General features: G+C 40.7%; 1 protein-coding gene across 1 annotated transcript in view; it reads right to left on the reverse strand.

Annotated features, from left to right (window-relative positions):
- Positions 1 to 17130, reverse strand: part of Tesk2 (testis associated actin remodelling kinase 2) — a 105539-nt gene that overhangs the window by 45263 nt on the left and 43146 nt on the right. Inside the window, exon 3 of the mRNA XM_038332836.1 lies at positions 10453 to 10574. Within this exon, the coding sequence (XP_038188764.1) occupies positions 10453 to 10574 (122 nt within the window). The remainder of the gene's footprint in view (positions 1 to 10452; positions 10575 to 17130) is intronic.

Here is a 17130-nt window from a genome sequence, read left to right on the forward strand (position 1 = left end):
CCATGCCACATTTTTAATTGGAGAAATATGAACTTTGGAAGTTCAGGTTAGGAAAGCAGGGGAATGCTTTAAGCACTGCCTAATTAGTCATACTAGTAGGAACATGGAAGTCAGTGGTGTAAAGAGTGATTTGAACTGTGGGGCGCTGGCTCAAGAAAGCTCAGAAAAGAAGAAATTAATATGTGACCTAGAGAGCATTCTTGTGATATTTTGCTTAAGAATGTGACTGTTTTTTGCCCTTGTCTGAAAAGTCTATCTGAAGCTAGAGTTTTGGATTAATTTTGTTGGCAGAGGAAATAAAACAGCCTTGTTTAGCCACTGCCATGTGGTTATTAGTGGTAACGCTGATGAAGATTTATAATGAAAAGGAGCAAGCTGAGCAAATAAAGATACAAAATTTAGTGGGTGGAGGTGTCGCTGCCTTTAATCCCAGTACTCAGGAGGCAGAGACAGGTGGATCTCTGTGAGTTCAAGGCCAGCCTAGTCTACAAATTGAGTTCTAGGACAGCCAGCCAGAGCTCTTACACAGAGAAACCCTGTCTCAGAAAAAAAAAAAAAAAAAGGACAGATTGAGAAAAGAGACACCAGGAAGTGGAATAGAGCTAAATCCTGAGTTCAGGGACATAAATGGATAACAGATTAAGAAATGGAATAAAGGGAGTGGTGATCTAATGGCAAGATCCCACCCAGCTAAATTTCCAACTTGTGAAAAGGGATTAAGGAAAAGTTTAGAGCTGGGTGCACATCTTTAATTCCAGCAATCGGAAGGCAGAGGCTGGCAGATCTCTGAGTTTGAGGTCAGCCTAATCTAACCATCAAGAACAAGAAAGTTAGGCTGGAGAGATGGCTCAGAGGTTAAGAGCACTGACTGCTCTTCCAGAGGTCCTGAGTTCAATTCCTAGCAACCACATGGTGGCTCACAATCATCTGTAATGAGGTCTGGTGCCCTTTTCTGAATACAAAACAAAAAAGTTGGTGAAGATATAATTGAAGGAGAGGGGCCATGTTCCAGTCTCAGCAATCAGCAGAACTTGGCAGCTTTGGCCACGTGGTTTTAGAGTTATGGACAGGAGAGGGGCTATAAGAATTTGCCCTCACGACTAAGGGACGTCACTGAGGCCAGATATGTGTCAGGGTCCCTGCATGGAGGCCTACAGAGGCCATTTTGTGAAGCTGTAAAGTTGGAGATCCCAAGATGTCGAAGATGCCAGAGCCAGCTGGTTTGGGGTCTGGCTTTGATTCAGCGTTTCCTCACTATGCTCCTTTCACTACATTTGGAATGGTAATGTATATTCTGTGCTATTATATGTTGGAAGTATTATGTGATCTACTTTTTGATTTTGGATTTTACAGGGAATTACAGTTAAAAGATTGCATGAATCTCAAAAGAGACTTTGAACTTTAGACTTTTTTGAGTTTGAGACTGTTATAGACTATGGGAACTTTTAAAGTTGGAACAAATGTAATTTTCCATTATGATATAGCTACAAGTCTTTGGGGGCCAAGGAGTGGAATGTGATGGTTTGAAAGAAAATGGGAACCTCAAAGGGAGTGGCCCTATTAGGGGGTGTGGCCTTGTTGGAATAAGTGTGGTTTTGTTGGAGGAAGTGTGTTACTGTGGAGGTGGACTTTGAGGTCTCCTATGCTCAAGCTACACCCATTTAGACAGTCTACTTCTGGTTGCCTGTATATCGAAATGTAGCAGCTACCTCTCCAGCACTATGTCTGCCTGCACACTGCTATGTGCCATCATGATGATAATGGACTGAACCTCTGAACTGTAAGCTACCCCAATTAAATGTTTTCTTTGTAAGAGTTTATCATGGTCCTGGTGTCTCTTCACAGCAATAGGAACACTCAGACAAACCTGAAGCCTAGCATAGGCTACATAACAAGACCCTGACTCAAAATAAAAGATGAGTCATATGCAAACTTCATATAGATTACTTCATATAACCCTTATAGAAGCATTGGTAGTAGGCACTAAATGTTATTATTTCCATTTTACAGGCAAGGAGACTGAAAACAGAATAGGTGGCTTGCACAAAGGCACACAACTAGCAAATGGCAGAGTTGTTTGTTTGTTTGTTAGGAATTGTTCTTGTTTTACTGCTTATACATATTGATTAGGCACAATTCAGGGGGATAAAAAACTAAATTATAGAAACAAACATAGTCACTTCTTCAAGTAATTCACAGGCAAGAATGATGATCAAGATTTCTGACCAGTTTAGGAGACTAACCTAGGCTGGCCTTGAAACACTACATAGCTGAGAGGGATCCTGGACCCCTAATCCCATCCACTGCCTGCTGGCTGAGCCATTCTACCAGGTCTGGTTTATGCTGATCTGGGTATCAAACCCATACCCACAGCCATCCTACACACTAGACAAGTGTAGTACCAACTGAGCTATAACCACAGCCTACCTCTAATTCTTTTTTGCTGCTAACTTACATTTGTATAATGATGGGAGGGGACACGTGGAAGTCAGAGGATAATTATTGGGAGTCTGTTCTCTGCTTCTGCAATGCATGTGTGTTCCAGGGATAGAACTCAGGTCAGTAGGCTTGGCAGCAAGCACTTTTATCCACTGTGACATCTTGTCAGCCTTCTTCCTCAAATTATTTTCTTTTGTAAAGTTGGGAGGTTTTTTGTTTGTTTGTTTGTTTGTTTGCTGTTTTCTTGGAATTCACTATATAGACCAGGCTGGCCTTGAACTCAAGGATCCCCCTGTATCTACCTCCCCAAAGCTAAGATTAAAGGCATGCACTACCATTCCTGTTCTAAATTTATTTATTTTATTTATTTATTTATTAACTATTTACTTTTATTTCATTTGCATTTTGCCTGCATGTATGTCTGTGTGAGGGTGTCAGATCCTGGAGTTAGAGACAGTTGTTAGTTGCCATGTGGGTGCTGGGAATTGAACCTGGGTCCTTTAGGAAGAGCAGTCAGTGCTCCTAACCACTGTGCCATCTCTCCAGCCCATAAATTTATTTTTTTATTTTATGTATATGGTGTTTGTTTAATCTGTATGTATGTCTATGTATCATATGCATACGGTGCCTGAGAAAGCCAAAAAAGAGAGTCGGATTCTCTAGAACTGAAGTTAGAGACAGTTGTGTGACATTCATGTGGGGGCTGAAAACCAAACCTAGTTCCTCAGGAATAACCAGTGGTGACCGACAAGTGATCCTTCAGTGCCCCTCTCAAATGGCTGATGTATATTTTTTCACTTAATCCTACCATCGACCTACTGAAACAGGCAGTACTATTATTGCTCCCTACTTCAGAGATCAGAAAATGGAGATTAAAGATGCTATATTATTTGTAGAGGTCCTGAACCTCTCTTTTGAATTCCAGATCTGTTTATCCAATTGCAATTTTGTATCTACTGATCTCCCATTACCAAAACCTGTTCCCTGCTACTGGTAATGTGATGCAATTTTTCCAGTTATTCAAGTAAAACTCTAAGAGTCAACCCTGACATCTCCATCCCATGCATTAATATACCACACCCAAATTTGATGGGAAATCTTAGTCCTTATTTCAAAGTACCGAGATAATCCAGCTACTACTATCCCCGCTGCTATCACACCGTCTCAGCTCTGTCTGGATTGTTAGCAAGCCAACATTGTCCATAATATACATACTTACAGACAATCAAATAGCATATAATGAAAATAAGACATCTATCTTGCCCACCTACATTGAATATTATTCCACAGATGGAATTACAACTTGGTTTTTCAGCTATTTCTTCTTTTACTCATTTTTGGGTGTGGGGAGGGTAAGGGTATCTTACTAGTACCTGAGCTGGTCTCAAACTGGAGATCCAACTGTCTCAGCCTCCTGAGTATACAGATTACAAGCATGAGCAAAGACAGCTGGCCTTTACCCATCTCTGTTTTGTTTCATTTTTCGAGACAGGGTTTCTCTGTAGCTTTGGAGCCTGTCCTGGAACTAGCTCTTGTAGACCAGGCTGGCCTCGAACTCAAAGAGATCTGCCTGCCTCTGCCTCCCGGGTGCTGGGAGTAAAGGCATGCACCACCGTCACCCGGCTCCTTTACTCATCTCTTATTTACTTTTATGAACCTCACATATACTGCTACTGCTAATCTTTATTTTTTAATATTTTAGATCTACTCATTTTATTTTATGTGTATGACATTTTGCCTGCACTTATGCATGTGCCTCATGTGTGTATGGTGTCTGCAGAGGTCAGAAGAAGGCATCAGGTCCCCTGAAACCAGAGTTGTGAATATCTGTGAGCTGCTATGTAGGTGCTGGGGACCGAAACAGAGTCCTCTGTAAGAACAGCAACTGCTCTTCAAAGGGAAAAGCTGAAGCTATGGCACTCAAACTACTTCCCTTATTGAGAGGGGGAAATATGAAACTCAGCATTTATACAATTGATTATAGTCATTATTAGACCAGCCACTGAAGTGTGATTACATTTTATTTCTTCTATAATTTTTTGCCTTTCAAAATTTCTACTTATTTTATGTCCACCACCGGTTTTTCTCAAAGTCACCAAAAGAATCATGAACTTTTTGAATATGGTTTCTCGAACCTTGCCAAAAACATCAAGAAACGTATATTATATTCCTCACATTCTGAAGTTCAGTACCTCTTCTGAAACTCATAACCCTTGTATTCATTAGACAACTTGGTCTCTGTTGTACAGAAGTCATCTTGGGACTTCTAGCTACCCTAACCCTCCTCATTTTGTTCTTTGGTTGGCTGATTTGTGACAGCATCTCACTCTGTAGTCCAGGCTGTAATGGAACTCATTATGTAGTTGAGGATGGCTTTGAATTCCTAATCTCCCCACCTCTGTTTCCCAAATGCAGTTTTTACAGGACTGTACCATGATGTCTGGCTTGTTCTCTGAGACAGGGTCCTATTACGTGGTCCATTCTGGTCTTCAACTTGCAGTGAGCCTCCTTCCCGATCTCCCAAGTGCTGTGATTACAGGTGTTCCTGACCATGCCCAGTCTCTTTTCATAACACATTCAAGAGGCTGAGGGTGGGAGAGAACCCATTCCCAAAAGTTTTCTGGGAGGCAGAGGCAGGTGAATCTCTATGAGTTCGATGCCAGCATGATCTACAGAGTGAGTTCCAGGACAGTAAGAGATACACAGAGAAACCCTGTCTCAACAAACAAAACAAAAAAAGTTCTGTTGTTTGTCTCTGTCTCTCATGACCACACACATGCGTGCATGCATGCGCGCACACACTGGACTAGCTGGTTTTGGTAAACTTGACATAAACCTTGACTTATCTGGAAAGAGGAAATTTTAATTGAGAAAATACCTCCTTAACATTGGCCTGTAAGATATTTTCCTGATTAATGGTTGATGAGGGAGGACTCAGTCCATTGAGGATGGTGCCACCCTGGGCAGATGGTCCTGGGTGTTGTAAGAAAGCAGGCTGAGCAAACCATGAGAACAAGACAGTAAGCAGCAATTGCCATGGCCACTGCTTCAGTTCCTGCTTCCAGGTTTCTGTCCTGAATTCCCTCAATGATGTATTATGATATGAAAATTGTAAAATAAAATAAACCTTTTTTCTTTCCATGTTGCTTTTGGTTATGGTGTTTTAGTACAGCAATAGAAACTCTAACACACATACATACAAATAACAAATAACGAAAAACAAAAAAATATAATAATTTTTAAGTCAGACATAGCAGTGCATACCTGAAATCCCAACACTTGGAGGGGTGAGGCAGGAGGACTGCTATGAGTTCCAGGTCAGCCTGAGCCACCAGGCCCAGTTGCAGATGATGCTTTAAGAGCTCTCATCTCTGAAGTCTCTTTCACCTAGATACTAGGATTACAATGATTAAATCTGAGAGCTCTCCTTTAACCTACCCTGGAACACATGCACAGACATGTGCATCTATGCACACACACATACACACTCTAATATAATACATTTGAAGACCTCATCATTTAAGAGTCAGTATTTAATTTAGTATGACTTAATACTACTGATGTGTTCCCAATCCTTCCTTTGAGAATGAAACCAAAGCCCAGAGATCGGATAATATGCCCTAGATAACATTTTGGATATTTGAGCTGTGTTAAATATATCAGAGAGAAAGAATAAATAACGGAAGATAATCAGGAAAAACAGCAGATTTGTCTAAGGGATTTCTGATTCATGTCTATAATGGAAGTAGACAAGATTGCCGGTCATGTCTAAAAATCAATATTGAGCCATTGAAAACTTTTGAAGGAACAAACTACAGTAGCTGGGAATAAAACAAGAGGCTCTACATTCCATACCCAGCACAGAAAGCTTGGGGAAGACTATTCAGTTAGGAGCTACATATCAGGAGGAATGAAAACAAGAAGACAAAGAGAGAAATAATGTTTTCTCCTAATGTTTTCTCCAGATAAGAGTGAAGAAGGCTGAAGTACAACAAAAGGAACAGATTCACAGGTCTTCAAGATTCAGGATCAAGCCCAGGAACAAAGGAATACTGAAGATGACTAGCATTTTTCAGGCCGGCTAACTGGAATGATGGCTGTTTTCACAACGACTCTCAGGGCACTAGCTGATACTAATTTTTCCTGGTCTTTCTCCTACCCTTTCCTCTTCCTTCTACTCTGTGCTAGTGATTCAACCCACAAGCCTCTTCACATCATGTGAGGAGCATTTGGTCTTCAAGCCACACTCCAGCCACATCTATTTCTTTTCTTTTTGTTGTTTTTGTTCTTTTGTTTTTTGTTGCTGCTGCTGCTGTTCTTTTTTTGAGACAGGTTTCTCTGTGTAGACCTAGCCATCCTGGAACTCGCCCAGTAGACCAGGCTGGCCTTGAAGTCTGATTCTCCTGCCTCTGCCCAGTGCTGGGGTTACATGTGTACACCACCACCGCTGCTCCCATTCATTTCTTACATGCATAGTTTGCTACCTAAAGGGACCGGAAGAAAATGGGTCCTGTTTCCTTTGTACTCAACGCTAGATAATCTGTCCCACAGCTCACCTAGGTAGTAAATACTTGGTAAGTAGAAATAACATTCTCCATGATAACAAATGCAATTTTATTTTGCTGCAAAGCTGAACTTGTACTCTTGATCATTCTGCCTCTATACTGAACACAGGCATATACCACCATGCCTAGCTTGAGCTGAAGAAACTTTGAACAAACACAAGTAGTTAAGGACTGGGGACATAATATTTCAGTAAGGCCCTACTTTCAATTAACAGTACCAAAAACAAACAGTACCAAAAAGCTAGTAGTAGGCCAGTCTGAGGATGGTGAAATCACATCTGTAATTGAAGAACTCGGTGGAAGCAGGAGGATGCAAATTTGAGGCTAGCCTAGCTTCATATCAAGATCCTGTCTCAAAAACAGAGATGGGGTAAAACAAGATAGTTGAGCAGGTAAGGGTGCTTGCAACAAAAACTGATAATATGAGATCAATCACTGCAGCCTTCACAGTGAAAGGGGAGAGCCAACTCCTGCAAGTTGTCCTGTGATCTCCACATGTGCATGTAACATGGGCACTCACACACATATACATCCATACATAAAATTAATATATGCAATTTTTTTAAAAGGAAGAGGGATGGAATATAGATTACTTGACAGAGCACACAGCATGCATAAAACCCAGGATTCTATGCTCAGGACTGCATAAAACTGGGAATGATGGTACATGCCCATAATCTCAGCACTTGGGAGGTAGAGGCAGAAGGATCAGATGTGCAAGGATACCTTCTACTACATAGTTAGTTCCCACACTAGGCTACATAAGACCTATCTTTAAAAAAATTACGCAGGCAAGCGAGATGGCCCAATGAGTAAAGGGACTCACTGCAAAATCCTGATGACCTGAGTTCAATCTCTGGAACCCATGTAAACATCGAAGAAGAAAACGGTTTCTACAAAATTGTCTTCTGATCCCCAACATGCCCCCACCACATACATATATCATATAAAGACACACTAGAATCAAAATTTAATAAAAAGGAAAAGGTGAGTGGTATAGCCGGCAGTGGTGGCACATGCTTTTGATCCCAGCCTTCGGGAGGCAGAAGCAGGTGGATTCCTGAGTTTGAGGCTGGTCTACAGAGTGAGTTCCAAGACTACCAGGCTTACACAGAGAAACTCTGTCTCCAAGAAATAAAAATAAAAAAATTAAGTGGTAGAATGTGTATGAGGATTCTAAAAGAAATATTAAATTCCTCATAGTATGAAGAATAACAAAGAGACATGAGAACAAATCCTGGCCAGGTCCTTATGAAGGCCATTGGGGAATGGAAATTAGCAGGATGTGGAATTGGGTTACAGATCCTGAGTACAAGACTTCCTGGCATAAACAACTCTATTCACAAGAAGTCCAAACTATCAATTCCTCCAAGCTCAACAAAGTACTTCATTGTTTCTTTAATGAATGACTTAGAACTGATATTAAAACCCACCAAACTTAACTATACCTATGTATGAAAATATACATACAAACAAGAGCTATATACCCACAACACCATTGCCTTGCCCAGTTCCACTCATTTTCATTCATTTATTTACCTGCCCATTGCTGGGATTATGAGTATGTGCCTCCACATCCTGCTATTCTTTTCCTTCTAAATGAAAATCATTGTAGTCAAGATGATAAAAGAAAAGACTGTAGTAAGGAGGTTAGGGTCAAGAAAAGGAGGGAAAAAAATTACAACAGCTCAGCTGGCCTCTCCTGCTGGGCATGCAGCAGCTCTGGCAGCAGAGGAACACGGTATGCCAGAGGATCAGATGCCTGCCCTCCAGTAGGCCTCCCACAGCCTTCTTTACCCACACAGACTTTCAAAATCACTAACTCAGTCATTTTCTTCCTTCCTTCCCTTCTTTCATAAGAAGTTTCTCTTTGTTTAATTTTGTTTTGTTCTTGAAGTCAAGGTCTCACTATGCAGTCTTGGCTGTCCTGGAACTGTGTAGACCACCTGCCTCTGACTCTGCTGGGGTTAAAGGTGTGCACCACTATGCCCGGCTCAGGACAACTTTTCTTTAAAACCCTTATAAGCTCGGGGCTAAAGAGATGGCTTGGTGACTAAGAGCACTGGCTACTCCTGAAGAGAATCTGGGTTCAATTCTAAGCTTATGCTGTAACTCCAGTCCCACAACTCTGGCTTACACAGGCACTGGCATACCCGTAGGCAAAAGACTCATACTTATCCAGGTGTGGTAGTCCATGCCTGCAATTCTAGCACTTGGGTGGTAAAGCAAGAGGAGCAGGAGTTCAAGGTCAGTTTCAGCTACGTAATGAGTTCAAGGCCAGCCAACCCTACAAAGACCAATGGGGGGAGATTTCTTACATAAACTATTTATGGTGACACACACTTGTAACTCCAGGTCTTGAGGGTCAATGGGATTTTGAGGCCAGCTTGAGCACTTCTATATTACAAACATCTTATACAAATATCCTACTTAAATACATATTAATTTATATTGCCTTGTGCAATTTCATTTGGAAGCACACTTACCTCGCTAATATAAAGTTAATTAAAGTGAGAAATATTTATATATTGATTACTAAAAAAATATTCAACCTTTTAAAAAAGATTCTATTTTTATTTCAGATATGTAAGTATTTTGTCTGTGTATATGCATTTGTACCACATATATGCCTGGTTCCTACAGACAACCAGAAGAGGGTGTTAGATCCTCTGGAACTGGAGTTTACTAACAGCTGTGGCTGGGAACAGAACCACTATCCTCTGCAAGAGCAGCCAGTACTCTTAATTGCTGAGCTACCTCCAGCCAGTAAAATATATTAAAAAAATTTTAATTAAATTTATTTCACGCATGCATATATTTATGTGTGGAGAGGGAGAGGAAAGAGAGAGACAGATACTGCATCTTAAGCATAAAAAGAGGTCAGTGAAAGTCTAGCTAAAAGTAGAGCCAATATTAGATTTTCTTCCTCTGCCATATGGGACCCAGGGGCCAAACTTAGGTCATCAGGCTTGGGTCAGGCACATTTACCCTCTGAGTCATCTTACTGCCCAAGCCTTTTAAATGTAAAAACAATTCTCAACAGCAAACTATATCTCCTAAATGAGTACTCATGGTTTAGGGTGGAAAGTTTTATGCCATAATTTAGCTGTTATTTTTATTTGCTGACTTAATTACAATTCTTCAAAAAGCAATTAAGTTAAATAACCACATAGAGACCAGTCTTTTATCTCTGACAAATTACTAATCACAGCAGGAAACAATTATTATAATGAGCTAGTACTAATGTTCTGGTGAGAATGAAGCAACTTGAGAGGGGAAGTTGCTTTATTAAATACTTGTTAATTATAGGAAATTAAGTTGTAATGGAGAGAAAAAGACCAAAAGCCTAGCTAAACCCCAGCAAGATGGACTGCAAGATAAAGTACCTACTGTAGAAGCCTCCAATAATGTCTCTTACCAGTCCTGGGGAGACTGGAAAATCCATTACCTGAGGATGTTGGGATGGGAGAGTCTATTCATGAGCTGCATCTCTTTCAGCAGGTTTGCTCGGTTACTGCTCAGCGTGTTCATCTTGAGAGCCATCACCTGACCAGAAGCTCTGTGTCGCACCTAGGAAGTAAGAGTAAGAATGTCAAGAGAGGCAGCTATATATGACATCAGAGTCTCTACATGTAGAGCATACCAGGATGTTTTAGTGTCAGCTTAGGTAAAATAAATAAATGTGAACACATGGCCAGCTTGGGCTACATAGTGAGATATTGTCTCAACAAAAAATTACATTTGTCTCACTCCACTAATCAAGATAAATTTATTTCATCCGAAACCAAAATTGTTCTACACCTAGCTGGCCAGAAATGTAATATTAATCATATCTTGTTTGTTTTTGTTTTAATGTTTTTTTTTTTCTGGGAGAGCTAGGGGAGAATTTGGACACAGGCCTAGATTGGCCCCAAACTTCCCATATATCTGAAGATGAACTGAATATCTTATCCTCCTGGTTGGATTACAAGCGCCTGCCATCACATGCAGTAAGGATGTGATTAGGCTATGTATCTCTGAATGGCCGGGAACTCAACTCTATAGCTTGCCTAACTGTAGCTTCACGCAACCTCCTGGCTCAGCCTCCAAGTGCTAGAATTATAGGCAGGAACCACCACACCTATGAGGACTTTTTAAGGCTACTTCCTTAAGGCCAACATTGATGACTTAGAATACTAGAAGGAAACAGTCCCTTCTGTCAATTTTTATGTGTGGGGGAGGGAAGAAATGGGTAAGCCTTATGTAACAGTGAGCTATAAACTGTCTTTATAAGACAGTTTCTAAGGCACAAGAATGACACACTTTCAGTTTACACTGGGCGCCATAAAAATGTATCTCTAAGAGAACAAAAACAGGGCTGGACATGGTTCAAGGGTAGAGTATTGCATGCATCATGCACAAAATCCTGTGTTTAACCCTAGTGTGCTAGACACATGAGCATGCACGCATGCATGTGCACACACACAGGCACGCATGCATGCACACACAGGTGGGGGTCAGGGAGAGAAGCTACACATAGAAGGAGGTCAGTGACTCTTTTAGAATATATGCTGTAGTAGCACAATCCAGAACACTTGATAATAATATAAATACTATAAAATTGGATACCATAAACATGGGTCATACCACTTCCAGTATTAGCCATACACACAATGGAGAGTCTATTTCTAGAAGAAGATGCCCACTACAGAAGTCATTTCATTTTATTGATAGAAATTATATTCCTCATACACTTCATAGGTTTTATTTAAAAAACTGTCATATTAGGCCAGGAGTGGTAGTGCACGCCTTTATTACCAGCACTAGGAAGGCAGAGGCAGAGTTCAGTCCCCAGGCTTTGGGTTGGGTGGCTCACAACCAACAGGAGGATCTGATGCCTCTGGCCTCCATGAGCACCTGCACGCACATGTGCATACCCATACACAGACATAGATGCACATAATTGAAAACAAAATATTTTAAAAAGGAATAAATTCTGGGTCAGTGTGGTGACTCAGTGGGTAAAGATGCTTAATGCCAAACTTGGTGATCTGAATTCAATGTCAAGGACCCACACAGAGGAGGAAAGCACACGTTCCCACAAGTTGTACACACACACACACACACACAGACACACACACACATATCAATAAATCTAAGTTTTTAAATCTAATTTCAGAACTGATACAGCAGGGGCTTGCAAACAAAGCTACTGCCATTCTGTGAACTTCAGGAGTATTACTTTACATCCACTCAGTCTTCACCCTCGACAGGCGCCGTGGCATAACAATAACACCAACAGTTTCGTGTATCTGCTAACACAGGACACGGCACAGCTTATCTTGTGCTTAAAGCGCCAATGGTTTGCGGTGGCCACAGCAGAAGAGAAGAGCTGGAAAGCTACAGAAGCCATAGAAGGACAGAGGCAAAGGCTGGCAGGCTTTCCCCTCATCTAGATCCTCCTAGAGATTTGGAAGCCAACTCCCTTCTCAGTGCATCACTGATACTGTTGTCGTGTGTCCCGTGATTGGTGAAAGAGAAGTGGCTTTCCTTTCTAGATTCTGCATGGATAAGTTAAAGGAGATCTTTGTATACAGAGATCTCAATGGCAGTATTTTTCCAGCCCTCTTCACAGAAAACACCCATGTTTTAGTGGGGTTCTCCATCTACTGTCACTTTCCCCCTCCCATCATCTGAAGACTGCTACTCTTGAGATTCTTGCTAGCATTTTTGAAGTAGAGTCTTGAGTGGACTGGGACTCATCACAGAACACAGGATGGTCTCCGACTTGCAGGGAGTACTGGGCTACAAGCAGGTGCCACCATATCTTGGTTCACTCTGAATTTTCTTTTCGTAGTTTCCAGGCTGGCCTCCACCTCTCTGGGATTTAAGGCCTGCACCACCACTGCCCAGCATACTCTGATCTAAGAATATTTACTTAACCACAGTACTTGGGAGACAAAAGCAAGTGGATCTCTAAGTCTGAGCCCAGCCCGGTCTACAGAGTAAGTTCCAGGACAGTCAGGGCTACACAGAGAAAACCTGTCTCGGAAAACAAAAAAAAAAAAAGAATATTGGATAATAAAACAAGTAACATTCAGGGATAAGCAATTTGTCTCCCCCCCCCCCCATTTGCTTTTGTTTTAAAGACAGGGTTTCACTACACAGCTCTAGACCAACATAACCTTGAATTTATAGATAAGCCAGCCCCTGCTTCCCAACTGCTGGAGTTAAAGATGAACTGCCACTTGCTTTCTTGCTTGTTTGCTCTTTCTTTAAGATTTATTTTGGTTAGGTAGTATATACCTTTAATCCCAGTGCTCAAAAAGCAGAGGCAGGTGGATCTCTGTGGCCAGCCTGGTCTACATATCCAGGACAGCCAGGGTTACACAATAGAGTTTCTCTCAAAAAAACATTTTAAAGGTATATTTATTTTCTCGTATGAGTGTTTTACTTGCATGAATATATCATGTGTATAGCTGGTATTTGAAGAGTTCAGAAGAGGTCTCAGATTTCCTGAAACTGGAGTTAGGAATCATTTTGAGTCCCAGAAATTGACCCCAGTCTCTACAAAAACAATGAGCACTCTTAACCGCTTATGCCATCTCACCAGCCCAACCCCCACTTTTTAAAGACAGTTTTACTATGTAGCTCTGGCTATCCTCAAACTCAATATGTTATCATGCCTGGCTTTCAATGATTTTAAATTTCTTTATTTAGTGTATGCATGTGGGGGGACAACAATCGCGCACATGTGGAAGTCAGAAGAAGGCTTTCAGAAGCCGGTTCCTTCCTTTCACCATGTGGGTCCTCAGGCTTGGCAGCAAGTGCCTGTATCTGATGAGCCATCTCCTCAGGCCTATTTACCTTTTTATTTATTCATTTTCTTACAGTGTCAGGGAGCAAAACTAGGGCTTTTCACATGTTAGGCAAGTGTTCTACTATTGAACTATACTTGCAGCCTCAATGGCAACAAGTGATACCGGTCAAATACCAATCCATATGATTGGCTGATTTCTTTTAGACATGGTCTACTTAGCCCTCGTTGGTCTGAAACACCCAATGAAGACTAGTCAGGCCTCAGACTCACAGAGATTCTCCTGCCTCTGTTTCCCAAGTGCTGGGATTATAGGCAAAGGCCACCAAGGATTTTGTGTTCTTTCTATTCTCTCTCTCTCTCTCTCTCTCTCTCTCTCTCTATATATATATATATATATATATATATATATATTCATATATTCTCATTATATATATTCTCATTATATATATTCTCGTTATATATATTCTCATTATATATATTCTCATTATATATATTCTCATTATATATATTCTCATTATATATATTCTCATTGACTTCAGCAGCAAGAAGGTAGTGATTGCTTGGATCTGTGGGGAAAGAGGAAGCACAAGGCATGGAGACTATTTAAATTAATCCAATTAGGGGGTAAGGCTAGGAGGAGAAGAGGAAGGGGAAACTGGCCAGGATGTAAAATTTAAAAAAAAAATTAAATTAAAAAATAAAAATGAAACAATCTAAATACTGGTGATGACTACATAACCAACTGAATATTGTCAAAATCTCTCTCTCTCTCTCTCTCTCTCTCTCAGCAGCATTTTTCTGTATAACAGTTCTGGCTGTCCAGGAACTCACTTTGTAGACTAGGTTGGCCTCGAACTCACTGACAAGCAAATAAAGTGACAGTTAACTGCTGCTGAGATGACTCAGCAGGTTGTTCCTTCAGACTCTCATGGTGGAAGGAGAGAAATGACTTTCTTGAATTGTCCTCTCACTTCCATATGTGCACCATGTACAGACAGAGTGCATACCTACACACAAACAAATAAATAATTGTAAAAAGCAGGGATAGTTAATAGAGGCGAAACTTTAGTTCAACTACAATATTCATGAATATTATTCACATATATTGACATTTTAACCATATTTAAAAACAAAGCACAAAGAAAACCATTCAAGTTTGGAGCTAGGAGTACCACTCAGTGGTAGAACTGCACACTAAGCAAGCTCGGGCCTTGAGTTTGATCCCCAGTTCATGGGCATAAGAGACAACAAAGCGGGGTGGGCAATATTCAACAGTGAACAACATATGAAAAATTATCTTAAATTTAAATTAGCATTTATTAGTGGCTGATTACACACACAAACGGTATTTGCTGGAAATGATTAATTTGAAGCCAGGCATAGTTGTTCACACCTTTAATCCCAGCATTTGGGAGGCAGAGGCAGGATGATCTCTGTGAGTTCAAGGGCATATTGGTCTACGGAACAAGTTCCAGGACAGCAAGGGCTACATATGGAGACTCTGTCTCAGAAAATCAAAATAAATATATAGGCTGCTTGTACTTCTGGTCAAGTAGTCACAATGAGCCAGGCGGCGGTGGCGCACGCCTTTAATCCCAGCACTCGGGAAGCAGAGTCAGGCGGATCTCTGTGAGTTCGAGACCAGCCTGGTCTACAAGAGCTAGTTCCAGGACAGGCTCCAAAGCTACAGAGAAACCCTGTCTCGAAAAAAACCAAAAAAAAAACCAAAAAAAAAAGAAGAAGAAGAAGAAGAAGAAGAAGAAGAAGAAGAAGAAGAAGAAGAAGTCACAATGAGTGTACAGTAAATATACAGAAAGCTGGTATAGAAACATTAATATCAAACAAAATATAATTCAAAGCAGTCATTTTCCAGAGATGATAAGAACTCATTTAGGAGGTGTGCTCAAGGTTTTCAGGAGAGTGTTCTGGTTATAAGAATGACTAGGGCTGAGGAGTGCTGCTGGCTAGAGATTCTTGACCAAAGTCATCTTACAAGGTACAGGATGGTCCTGCATAAGCACTATTCCATATGCTCTCTAAAACTCAAGTGACTTGCCAGTTATTCATGCAGATGAAAAAATAAAACAGAGCTGTTTGATCTGAATCTCTTATGTAAAAAAAAAAACAAATCTACCTTGAATGGTTTTACATACTCATTTCTTTTCAGTGCTGGAAATTGAACTTAGGGCCTCATACTTGCCAGGCACTCTACCACTCAGCTATATTCCCAGCCCCAAATTCTGGTTATTTCAGAGCATGGTTTCAAGCTGGTGACCAATTCAGAGCATCTGGCCACAACAGGCAGAAGAGCCCAAGGTAGCACACCTGTGTCAGCTTTTATATCCAGGGTAATTTATTTAGTCTTTCCTATCAGAGCATCAGATACAAGTACAAAGTGTATTTTTGGCTTACTACAATGAAAGCCATCAATATGCTTACTAAGCATTTTCCTCTTACTGAGACATTCAGGATTAAATGATACTTACACACACTCAGATAAAGTTGGATAGAGCAAGCTCTGCTTTTACTCTCCTTTATCAATGGAATGTTTTTGGCAAATTACACCTTCTCCTCTTTCTTATCACATACAGATGAATCTGGTCTTCTACTGTATTTTTATTTTAATGCCACCAGCATCCTGCTTTACTGTTTTGCTCCTAGCATGGAGTGGATTTTGTCCTGTTTGTTGTTTTGAGATGGATTCTCCTATAGTTCAGGTTAGTGATGAACCAGCCTGCCTCTATCTTAGGGTTAAAACCATCTTTTTTGTTTGCTTGCTTGGTTGGTTTTTTGTTTTGTTTTGTTTTGTTTGTTGTTGTTGTTTTTCAAGACAGGGTTTTCCCATGTAGCCTGGTTGTCCTGGAACTCCCTTTGTAGATCAGGCTGGCCTCAAACTCAAGAGATCTGCCTGCCTCTACTTCCTGAATGCTGGGACTGCCCAGCTAAGCCATTTTTTATAGTAAAGACAAATTAGGCTCACTCCTGTTTATAATTAAACCTATTTCTCAAGGATTGGACTATGTCCCACCTGTAACCTTAACTACAAATAGTTCTGCACTGCTTGGACCAGAAAATGGCAACCATGCCTTTGTTTAAAAAATTATTATAGGGCTGGAGAGATGGCTCAGTGGTTAAGAGCATTGCCTGCTCTTCCAAAGGTCCTGAGTTCAATTCCCGGCAACCACATGGTGGCTCACAACCATCTATAAAGATGTCTGGTGCCCTCTTCTGGCCTGCAGACATACACACAGACAGAATATTGTATACATAATAAATAAATAAATATAAAAAAAATTATTATAGACAGACAATGGTGGAACATGCCTT

This window comes from Arvicola amphibius, chromosome 6 (assembly GCF_903992535.2).
Source record: "Arvicola amphibius chromosome 6, mArvAmp1.2, whole genome shotgun sequence".
NCBI lineage: Eukaryota > Metazoa > Chordata > Mammalia > Rodentia > Cricetidae > Arvicola > Arvicola amphibius.